Here is an 11,746-nt window from a genome sequence, read left to right as displayed (position 1 = left end):
ATGTGCAGCTCCTATCGGGATTTGTCGGCACATTCGGGCGGTGTTGCTGGTCTTTTGTTTTAACCTGTCGAAGTGTCTTGAATTACCGAGATACCGAGTCCGATCGGAACGTCTTGGGAGGAGGTCTATTCCTTCGTTGACCGTGAGAGCTTGTCATGGGCTAAGTTGGGACTCCCTGCAGGGATTTGAACTTTCGAAAGCCGTGCCCGCGGTTATGGGCAGATGGGAATTTGTTAATGTCCGGTTGTAGATAACTTGAACCTTAATTAATTAAAATGAATCAACTGAGTGTGTTACCGTGATGGCCTATTCTCGGCGGAGTCCGGGAAGTGGACACGGTGTTGGAGTAATGTTTGCGCACGTTGCTCTTTAGTTTCTCGCTCGCGCTTTGCCTCCTCTTCTCGCCCTCTTTTGCGAATAAGTTAGCCACCATATTTGCTAGTCGCTTGCTACAGCTCCACCTATATTTACCTTGCCATACCTTTAAGCTTAAATAGTCTTGATCGCGAGGGTGCGAGATTGCTGAGTCCCTGTGGCTCACAGATTACTATTACACCAGATGCAGGGCCAGATGATTCCGCTCCAGGAGACGCGTATGAGCTCAAGTGGGAGTTCGACGAAGACTCTCAACGTTACTATGTTTCCTTTCCCGATGATCAATATTGGTGCCCAGTTGGGGGTGATTGGGACCGTGTCGCATGTTGGGTTCTCTTTTATTTTGGCGCCGTAGTCGGGCCATGAGTGTTTGGATGATGTAATGTTATTTATGTACTTGATTGATGTGGCGAGTGTAAGCCAACTATGTTATCTCCCCTTTATTATTTATATTACATGGGATGTTGTGAAGATTGCCTAACTTGCGACATATGCCTTCAATGTGATTATGTCTCTAAGTCGTGCCTCGACACGTGGGAGCTATAGTCGCACTGAGGGTGTTACACTTTGCTGGATCGGAGTCCGGGGATCGTCATCGAGCTGAACGTGTGCTAGAACTCGGAGGTGTCGTAGTTTCGGTGCTTGATCGGTCGGGCCGTGGAGACGTACGACTACATCAACCAAACGCTTCCGTTGTCGATCTACAAGGGTACGTAGATCATACTCTCCCCTCTCGTTGCTATGCATCACCATGATCTTGCGTGAGCGTAGGAAATTTTTTGAAATTACTACGAAACCCAACACTACCGTCGCAGGGCTTCGCCTAAGCACCGCTACAATATAATCGAGGACTATGGTGGAAGGGGGCACCGCACACGGCTAAGAATATGATCACGTGGATCAACTTGTGTCTCTAGGGGTGCCCCTGCCTCCGTATATAAAGGTTCAAGGGAGGGGGGCCGGCCGGCCAAGGTGTGGCGCGCCAGGAGGAGTCCTACTCCTTCTGGGAGTAGGACTCCCCCTCTTTCCTAGTTGGAATAGGATTCGTGGAGGGGGGGGGGGGAAGAGGAGAGAGAGGAGGAAGGGGGGCCGGCCCCCTCTCCTTGTCCAATTCGGACCAAGGAGGGAGGGGCGCGCGGCCCATCTCTGGCCACCTCTCCTCTCTTCCACTAAGGCCCACTAAGGCCCATATACCTCCCGGGGGGTCCCGGTAACCTCCCGGTACTCCGGTAAAATCCCGATTTCACCCGGAACACTTCCGATATCCAAACATAGGCTTCCAATATATCAATCTTTATGTCTCGACCATTTCAAGACTCCTCGTCATGTCCGTGATCACATCCGGGACTCCGAACAACCTTCGGTACATCAAAATGCATAAACTCATAATATAACTGTCATCGTAACCTTAAGCGTGCGAACCCTACGGGTTCGAGAACAATGTAGACATGACCGAGACACGTCTCCGGTCAATAACCAATAGAGGAACCTGGATGCTCATATTGGATCCTACATATTCTATGAAGATCTTTTATCGGTCAGACCGCATAACAACATACGTTGTTCCCTTTGTCATCGGTATGTTACTTGCCCGAGATTCGATCGTCGGTATCCTATACCTAGTTCAATCTCGTTACCGGCAAGTCTCTTTACTTGTTCTGTAATACATCATCCCGCAACTAACTCATTAGTTGCAATGCTTGCAAGTCTTAAGTGATGTGCGTTACCGAGAGGGCCCAGAGATACCCCTCCGACAATCGGAGTGACAAATCCTAATCTCGAAATACGCCAACCCAACATGTACCTTTGGAGACACTTATAGAGCTCCTTTATAATCACCCAGTTACGTTGTGACGTTTGGTAGCACACAAAGTGTTCCTCTGGCAAACGGGAGTTGCATAATCTCATAGTCATAGGAACATGTATAAGTCATGAAGAAAGCAATAGCAACATACTAAACGATCGGGTGCTAAGCTAATGGAATGGGTCATGTCAATCAGATCATTCAACTAATGATGTGATCCCGTTAATCAAATAACAACTCTTTGTCCATGGTTAGGAAACATAACCATCTTTGATTAACGAGCTAGTCAAGTAGAGGCATACTAGTGACACTCTGTTTCTCTATGTATTCACACATGTATTATGTTTCCGGTTAATACAATTCTAGCATGAATAATAAACTTTTATCATGATATAAGGAAATAAATAATAACTTTATTATTGCCTCTAGGGCATATTTCCTTCACAAATAATCATGAACAAATCTTCAAAAGAAAAATCATCGGCGACATCTAGCAGAACTGAAGTAGTAGAAGAAGAATTTTAGAATACATATATATTATGATAAAACGAATGGAGAGATTTAAATGAAGTAACAGATGTCTCAGTGCTTATAAATATATCTGCTTATTACATTGAGGATCAAACTTCCCTCGAAAGAGTAAAGGAAGCATCAAAATTCATTTGACGATAGATTATCTAGTAAATGAAGTAGAGTACATACGCCTTATATTTGGGATAACTTAGCATAATCAAGGGTTCTCTTTCCATCTGGTTTGTTTGACAAATAAAGTCTTGCATACTCTTCTACTCTCATTGTCTTGTATAACACCTTCTCTTCGGTACTGCCCAAGACTGGTGAAATTATTCCATCGTACTTTGGAACTTGAAATGCTGATATGGATAGTCGCTCCTTCTGGGCATTTATGGTGACCCTATGCTCAATGCTCTTATACTTCCCATTTGCCATAATCTGTAACCAATGATTAATTTTAATTAGATAAAATATGAAATTCCTCCCTTATATAAGGCGAAAATAGTTTGAAACTAGTGTAATATGTGCATATTGTTTATGAAACATCTCCCACTACACTACTCAATTGTCTCTCGGGTCAATAAAACACTCTCAATTCTAAATTGTTTGTGTTTCATTCCTAGAATCCAAAATTAGGTTTAAAACCATACCTCAAGGAAGTCACCCACATTTACCAACAATGCATCACCCCGTGGTTTTACTAGGATCCATGCACCATGCCTTCTAATTTGTAGGCCTTGAACTGCATTCACTTCTAGCAGGATAGTTATAAAAGATCCATCAGAATGCGGTGAGAAACCTAAAACCTTTTCGGGTGTGGTTGTGCATGGAGGGTAGTAGTTCATTCTCAGAAACTGGCCCACATGCTTGTCTTCCATTAATTCAGGATCAACACCTATTGTTTTGGCAATAAAGGTGGCAAGAGAATGACTGAGTTTCATCAACTCGGAAGAGTAGTCTTCAATAGAATTCCTGGGATTAAAAAATGTATGTGTTATTTTTAGATATTTGTAGAAATTTAAATAGTTACAGACTTTTAGTGACCTCACTTGGCATTAATTTTTGGGGGATATATTTTGCTAGTGTAAAGTATAAATAGAACAAGCAGACCACATTTTGTTGTTTGTTTAGCCATTGGCGTGCTTGTACTTTGTTGGCCACACCATGAACACTATCAAATCAATTGATAGATACTTATACGAAAATATTACCCTGGAAAAGTAGTTCATTTTATTTTGCAGAAAAGTTTAATGTCATTAGTTTCTCTCTTTTTCATATTTCAGTAAATTGCTCAACATATATGTTTGATCAAGAAATTATTGAATTAAACCAAATGTCCCACTCACAAACATGCCAAATTATGGCAATGAAAGCAACATGTCCCGTTCATTTAAAGACTTAGCATGTTCTTTGTTAACCAAATGATTACGTGTTACAAACCGGAACTTTTAGGAATCCAATTTTGATTCCATTCTCGGGTCGGACATATTTAAATAATTTTCTTAATTTGATGATTTGATTAGAAGGAAATAGTTTTAATTTACCTTTATTATCCATCTAGAAATATAAGATGTTTCAAACACAAACAAACTAACCTGAAATTAGGAGGCTGGTTTGGCCAGTAACTCATATCTCGGGCCTGAGGTGGCTGCGAAAAGAGGCCAAACATGTCTGACCAATCTAGCTTTTGATCATCCGAGAGAACAAACGCTTGACCATAACCTTGAAGATCTCCTACTCGTTGCGCATATGCATTCTTAACTTCAAGGGGCAGCTGAAAGAACTTCTGAATGTCGTGCTTTATACCCGCGATGACCTCAATTGGTATTCCATGATTTACGACCTATAGATTGTAGAGGTTAGACAAGTAGTCTTGCGTCACACATGGACTTCTGTTTTTAGCAATGGAATGGCTGGATCTAGTAATAAATATCTACAAAATTAAGTATACTGTTGAAATTAGAAAAGTTTAAATCCACAAACAGTCAAACACAGTCAAAGTTGTGTGACCACTTTTACATATTTCAACGTATTTCATACTGAACATTTACACACATACACCTCACCTCCTTGCTTACTTGTACAAAAAAATTCAGATATTTTTTAAACCAAATTTTGAATTATGAATTTTTCAGAAAATCAGCCTCCATGGAAGCCGAGATCCAAAAGGCCACACTTGAAAAAGAAGACATACTAAATTATTTAGACTGCTTGGTTAATACGAGACCGTACCTGGAAGAAGCCCCAGTCCTCACAGGCAAATCTGAGCTTGGCGGCCTCCGCTTCCACGGACTCGGCGTCCAGGAGCTTGCCGAGGTCGATCACCGGAACCTCATCAGAGTGCTCGGCGAGAACCGTGTCCCCGTCGACGCCCGGCTGGATGTACCGTTGGATGGTGTCGGCCGTCAGCTCGGCGGCCGACCCCGCCAGAGCCTGGACGTTCCTGACAGGGAGCGACGTTCCAGACTGCGACCATCTGCCCTCGCTGGCGCTGCTGCCACCACTCCTCGTCTCCACCTCCATGATCACTAGCAAGTTACTTCTCTGCCACACGTCTACACTGCACACTCTACTCCAGTTACTCTGCCTGCTTATCTGACCAGGCATTGAGCCGTCCAGGCTACTTATATAGAGTGCAAGATTGTTAGTGCTCGCAACTTGCAGTAATCTTTTTTCTTGGATCTGATCGAGCTCAATGATTCCTCGATCGGCTCGTCTGAGGTTCTCCGATCCATGCAGTTGGACGCACCGATCAATGCTAAAACATGGCCGGCGGCTAACGGCCGAATTTTACGGGGATAGAATACTTTTGCAGCCCACATGCATGACATCAGTGTCCCCTCCAACTCTAAACGGCCTGGTTTACAGTGTTTCAAACGGCAGCAGAAATGCAGTACAGACCACGTCTGCACGCCGGCCCGGATTACAGTGTAAACAAAATGAGATGGAACGGACGTACATAACCCCGGCTTGGAACAAGTGAATGGCAGAGGGCGAAGTTGGAGCGAGCAAATAACCTATGGGTCGGTTCGATTCAGAGTTTCAGACGAACGCATTTGGAGCATACGGCGATTACACCCACGACACTAGGACGCGCGGGCGTGAAGAAAGGATTTTCTACCATGCACCGAACCGGATAGAGATCAGGTGACATGCAAATGGCATGTCACCGTGTGCCTCGCGGCCTCTCATCCACCGCCCAGCCTGCATCCAACGGACAGCAGCTTTCCAAAGCAAAAACAACATTCAGACTTCACAGTTTTCAGCCTAGACACTCTGAAACTTCACAGTTTTAAACTTTATATGATACAGATACAAATCTTTTATATTCAACAGTACAAACCGCCTCTTTTATATTCAACAGTACAAACAAATTTTCAGCCCAAACACGCGACTCATTTATATTCAATAGTACAACCAAGTGTTTTGAACAAAACACAATACAAACATCAACCTTTTAGTCCGGAAACAGTGCAAGCAACAGTCAAAATACTGTTTGCACTCAGATTCACAAGAAATTCAGTTTTGAAATTCAGACATGCCATTCATCACTATTTAGATTCAGACAACCCACTTCATCACAAGTAATTCAGAAGTACATGATTTGAAGTTTCAGTACCACTTGCCAGTGAATTCAGTGAGCTCTTAACAGCCATTTAGTGCCATTTGATTTGTACACTTAGGCCCCAAAAGACGACTATAGTTAGCCCAAAATCTTATACTTAACTATGTCCAAAATACTTCTAGCGAGCTTGCACGCTAGAACAGATCATCATCACCACAAGGCGGAGCCGTCAAGAGCTGGGTGAAACTCATGATACATTGCACTCTTGGGGCTCCATATTTACTCCTTTGGTGTTGTCACACTTCTCCACTAGTACTTGAGGCTGTACATGATCCTTCTTCTTTTGTTGCACACCATCCTTCTTCTTTTTTTGCACACCATCCTTCTTTTTTTGCACACCATCCTTCTTCTTTTTTGGCTGCCAATGAAAAGTATAGTAATTAGTTTACAAATGAAGAATAAAAACATATCATGTACCAATTGCAACATACATTTTCTCCCGTTTTGGTCGGCGCGGTAGATTTCAATGGTATACGCTTCCCCTTGAGTAACTTATCAAGCCAAGTTTTCTTTCTCCTTAATTTTGTGGCCGGAACCTCTTTTTTCTTCAGTCGTGCAGCTCTAAGCAATTCGTCTATTTGATGCACATTTGGGTCAACATTCTCTTTGTCTTTATATGGTTCATCCATAGCACTAGTGGCATTCTCTTTGTCTTTATATGCTAGGTGCAACGGAGGCAAGTGCATTGGCCAATAGCAAACAACACTGTGGGAGCTGGCTGCTTTATGTGCCACATTGTGAAATTGATGAGACAAATCCCTGTACCGAAGTTGAGCTTCAAGTTTTGGATTTTCTACCACTTTCCTTCCTTCCTTATCTTGTATACTTCCATTGCGAGCTTCTCTAGTCCATCTCTTCAAGACATAATGTGTCGGCAATGTCTTTATATTCATCAAATCAAGGACTTTTAGACCATGTCCACACAATATTCCCGTCCTATTGAACATTCCACAACTACATGAAACCGTTTTGGTCAAAGGATCACCTATCACTATGCGCTCCTCCTCAAACTCTAAATCACCATGCAAACTCGCAATAGCAACGGCAAATCTGTTCTTTCCATCCAATACTCTACAATTCTGCTTTTGATGGTATTTCTTTTCCTCACATCAAAGCCTATGTGACCTCCATATTGCACCTAGAACTCCCAAGCCTCATCCGAATTTCTGAACCGCATACCAACTTCGGGTATCCTGTTGCCAATCGATCCCATCGCACAACGCACAATTCTGCCAAATTCCATATTTATTGCTGACAAAAGTTATGAATTATAGAAGTATACTGCTGTACTGTAGTGAACAGAGAAAATAGAAGTACAATACTCGCTGCAAGTCTCCATATTTATTCAGAGTGTGGATAGTGCTGACTGATATTTTCAGAGTGTAGTGCTGCAAGTCTCCATATTTATTCAGAGTGTGGATAGTGCTGACTGATATTTTTAGAGTGTAGTGCTGCAAGTCTTCATATTTATTCAGAGTGTAGTGCTGACTGATATTTTCAAAGTGTAGTGCTGCAAGTCTCCATATTATTCAGAGTATAATTTGTCACTATTAGTATAGTTCTACCAATATACTTTGTTTCCTGCATCCGATCGAGTGCACAAATCATAGCGGAGCGAGACAGCGCGAGGAGCCTGGGCAAAGCTCGTGCATAGCGATGTCAGCTAGCTTTGCCCCAACAAAAATCACTACTAAGCGCACAACAAAAATCACTACTAAGGACAGAGATCAGCTAGCTCCGCCTCTGCACTAATGGAATAAGAGAGAGAGAGAGGGGACCTGAGAAGAGGTCGTTGACGATGATGAACCAGCTCGCGGTGGCGCTCGTCCCGGCTCGCGGCGGCGCTCGTCCCCAGCTCCCGCGGCGGACGACCCTCGTCCCCGACCCGCAGCGGTGTTCGGCCTTGGTTCCCGCGGCGGACGGCGCTTGTCCCCGCCAGATTTTTCCCCTGACCCGCGCTGACCTGGGCATGCCTGATTTAGTCAAAGTCTGAATGTTGTTTTTGCCTTGGGAAGCTGCTGTCCATTGGATGCGGGATGGACGGTGGATAGGAGGCCGCGAGGCACACGGTGACATGCCGTTTGCATGTCACCTGATCTCTATCCGCACCGAACCTCCCGTGCATGCATGCATGCATCACATTTTTTTATGAGCCTGTCTATGCATCAGTCGACGAGACTTCGGCTGACGTCATGCATGCATGTGTAGGCGCTGTATGTTTTCCTTGGTCTCGTTCGTGGTCAGTCCATGCTAGGCTAGAATCGGTGTTCCTTTTCTTTTTCCTTTTTTTTGCTTGCTATAAGCCCACAAGTGTGGTCGCTTAGGGGCTAATCGCGGTGTCCTGCATGCTGGATCCTCTACTATTATATGTTCTCTCCGAAGGCGTGCCAATCCCTATGTTGTGCGGAGCTGACCATCTTCTAGGATTCAGCCCCTTTTTCTTTCTTTGCTCCTTCGCAGAGTAATGCCTTCTCTTTTGGTCCATTTTCCTACCCTTTATTTATCTATTTTTAATACATTTTCAAAAATATTTTGTATTGTTGATATAAAATGAAAATAAATAAAAATAGAAAATTGAACTTGCACAAGTAGCAGTCGCGTTGCACCCCTTGCAGTTAATGACGGCTTGCGATACAACCAGTTGCAACGCTAGTGATGGACATGCAACTGGCCAGTATCTTTGCCGCCTCAGTTACTTGCAACTGGCCATCATCCCCCCCCCCCTTTCCAGTTGCAATCGTGTTGTACTCCTTGCAGTTCCAGTCGGGTTGCGACACATGCAATTGCAACTCTAGTAATGGACATGCAACTGGCTAACATTCATCTCCCCTTCACTTGCAGTCATGTTGTACCCCTTGCAGCTGTAGGAGGGTTGCGACACATGCAGTTGCCACTCTTTTTTTTTTGAATATGTACTGCAAGGCAACAGCCTCACAGCTCTTTATTGAAAACAACAAAGTAACACAGTCCTGTTACAAGTCAAATACAAGAAAAAAAGAAGAAGACAAAAATACTTACAACCCAAGCAAGGTAGAACACACTAACTAAGGGAGGTTAGAGATCCAGGTTAGAAGGCTATCCTTGTATTTACATTTTATCCTATGAGAAAGAAGAGTTATGTCATGGATAAAGTTGTGCCTCTAGGCTCTGAAAGAAGGTCTCTCATTCCTGAAAACCTTGCCATTCCTCAAGAACCAAATGTTCCAAGCTGCTGTAAAGACCACTTCAGTGAAGAAAAGATGCCCAAAATCCTTCCTAGCCTTTACAGCCATGTTGTAGGTTGTCATCCCAGGCTGGGGATCCCAGTGAATCTGCAAGTAATTCCAGACTCTAACACTAAAATTACAAGAGAAGAACAAATGTGCACAGTCTTCATGGATGAGATATGGACATAGGACACAAGTATGATCCTCCACATGCCAATGCCTCCTCTGTAACATGTCTCTGGTGTTTAAACGATCCCTCAGCAGAAGCCATCCAAACATTTTGATTTTCAAGGTGCATGAAGATTTCCAAATCCATTGGAAAATTGGATCTACAACAATATGTTGATGCTCATGCACATAAAAGGATTTAGGTCTAAAGCAGCCTTTATGAAAAGGCCATATCCATGTATCATGATTTCCAGAGCAAGTATAAGCATTTGTTAATTGTTGGAGACATTCAAGTTCAGCAAAGGCTTGTGTAGAGAGGGGCAGATGCAAATTTGACAGAAACTCCTGGGAAAGCACATCAGACACTGAAAGTTGTTCATCAATAACAAAAGAGAAGAGCCTGGGAAATTTTTCACTGAGGCAAGAACCCTTAAGCTCAACCACCCATCTGTCAGTCCAAAAGAGAATAGACCTGCCATCTCCCAACAATGGATTAGCCAGCTGACAATATTTATGAGCCAATTTGAACACATCACGCCACCAAAAGGACCCACAGAGGCTGGTAGTATGAGGGACAGAGCTACCATAATAGGCATTCCAGATGAGACCAACCCAGGGGATGTCATGATGATTATAAAACTTGTGCAAGAACTTCATAAGTAAGGCCTCATTCTGCACCCTGAGGTTTAGCACACCAAGACCCCCTTTATTTTTTGGTAGGCATACCAAGTCCCAAGCGGCCAGAGATTGTCTTGGGGTATCAGAGTTCCCTCTCCATAGGCATTGTCTCTGGATCCTTTCAATTTGTTTCAGAATTCCAGGTGGGATGACAAGTGTGCACAGGAAATATATGGGCATTGAAGTTAAAACAGACTGGAGCAACTGCAACCTACTACCTTGGTTCAGAAAGCATGAAGTGGCAGACAATCTTCTTTCAATCATATGCACAAGAGGCATGAGATCTTGAATTGAGGGCCTGGTAGTCCCCATGGGCAGACCCAAATAAGTAAAAGGCATTACTCCCACACTGCATCCAAGAATTGAGGCCAACCTGTTAGCTTCATCAGTTGACATGTTCATAGGCACCATAAGGGGTTTTGCAAAATTCACAGATAATCCTGTTGTAGCAGCAAAAACATCAAGCATGTCTTTAAGAGCAAGCAGCTGATGATCAATAGCAGGCAACACAATTAGTGTATCATCAGCATACTGAACTATGGGAAAATCCTGGCTGTGAGAAGGGATTGGGAGAGTCAAAATTCCTTTACTGCACATATCATTCACTACAGACTGAAGCAGGTCAGCAGCAAGGACAAAAAGTAGAGGTGACATTGGGTCTCCTTGTATAACTCCCCTCTTACATTTAAAATGGTTGCCAGGTACACCATTAAGAAGCACAGAAGATGAGCCAGATGACAGAATAGATTGCATCCAAGAAATCCATTTGTCATTAAAACCCTTGTATCTTAAAATTCTAAGAATGGCATCATGCTCAATAGTGTCAAAGGCCTTAGTAAAATCCAATTTCAGCAAGACAATTGGTCTTTTTGAAGCTTTACACTGGTGGATGTACTCAAAACACCAAGCTAGACAATCCTGAATAGACCTGGATTTAATAGATCCATGTTGGTTTTTATGAATACAGGAAAGAATAACTTTCTGCAGCCTATTTGCCAGAAGTTTAGTGAGAAATTTCAAGCAGGTATTTGTCAAAGAGATTGGCCTGTAGTCATTCAAACCCTCAGGTGAAAGCTTTTTTTGGGATCAAGGTTATGAGAGAACTGTTGATACACTCCAGATCAAGGTGTCCCTCAGAAAACTCTTTGACCAATTGATGAAAATCATCCTTAATTATGTGCCAACACTTCTTAAGAAAAAGACCAGTGAAACATCTAGCCCAGGAGCTCTGTCAGGAGGCATCTCTTTAATAACACAATCAATTTCCTGCTCAGAAAAAGGCTTGGTCAAATCATCAAGTCCCTGAACCTTCTTGATAATATTTGGCATATCAAAACCCATTTGGGTATTATTAGTGCATCCCATCCTCTGTTTGAA

At 43.2% G+C, this 11,746-nt stretch overlaps 1 protein-coding gene across 1 annotated transcript; it reads right to left on the bottom strand.

Moving 5' to 3' along the window:
- Positions 1-2,884: 2,884 nt before the first annotated feature.
- Positions 2,885-5,299, bottom strand: LOC123191435 (2-oxoglutarate-dependent dioxygenase 11-like). The gene is made up of 4 exons (XM_044604174.1): positions 4,925-5,299; positions 4,288-4,535; positions 3,343-3,664; positions 2,885-3,130 (listed from the first exon to the last, which is right to left on the bottom strand). Exons 1-4 carry the CDS (start codon positions 5,297-5,299, stop codon positions 2,885-2,887), a joined length of 1,191 nt encoding a protein of 396 aa, XP_044460109.1.
- Positions 5,300-11,746: the final 6,447 nt, after the last annotated feature.

This window comes from Triticum aestivum, chromosome 2A, assembly GCF_018294505.1.
Source record: "Triticum aestivum cultivar Chinese Spring chromosome 2A, IWGSC CS RefSeq v2.1, whole genome shotgun sequence".
Lineage (NCBI taxonomy): Eukaryota > Viridiplantae > Streptophyta > Magnoliopsida > Poales > Poaceae > Triticum > Triticum aestivum.
The sequence above is the reverse complement of the archived record's forward strand: the minus strand, read 5'-3'. Positions and strand labels throughout refer to the sequence as shown.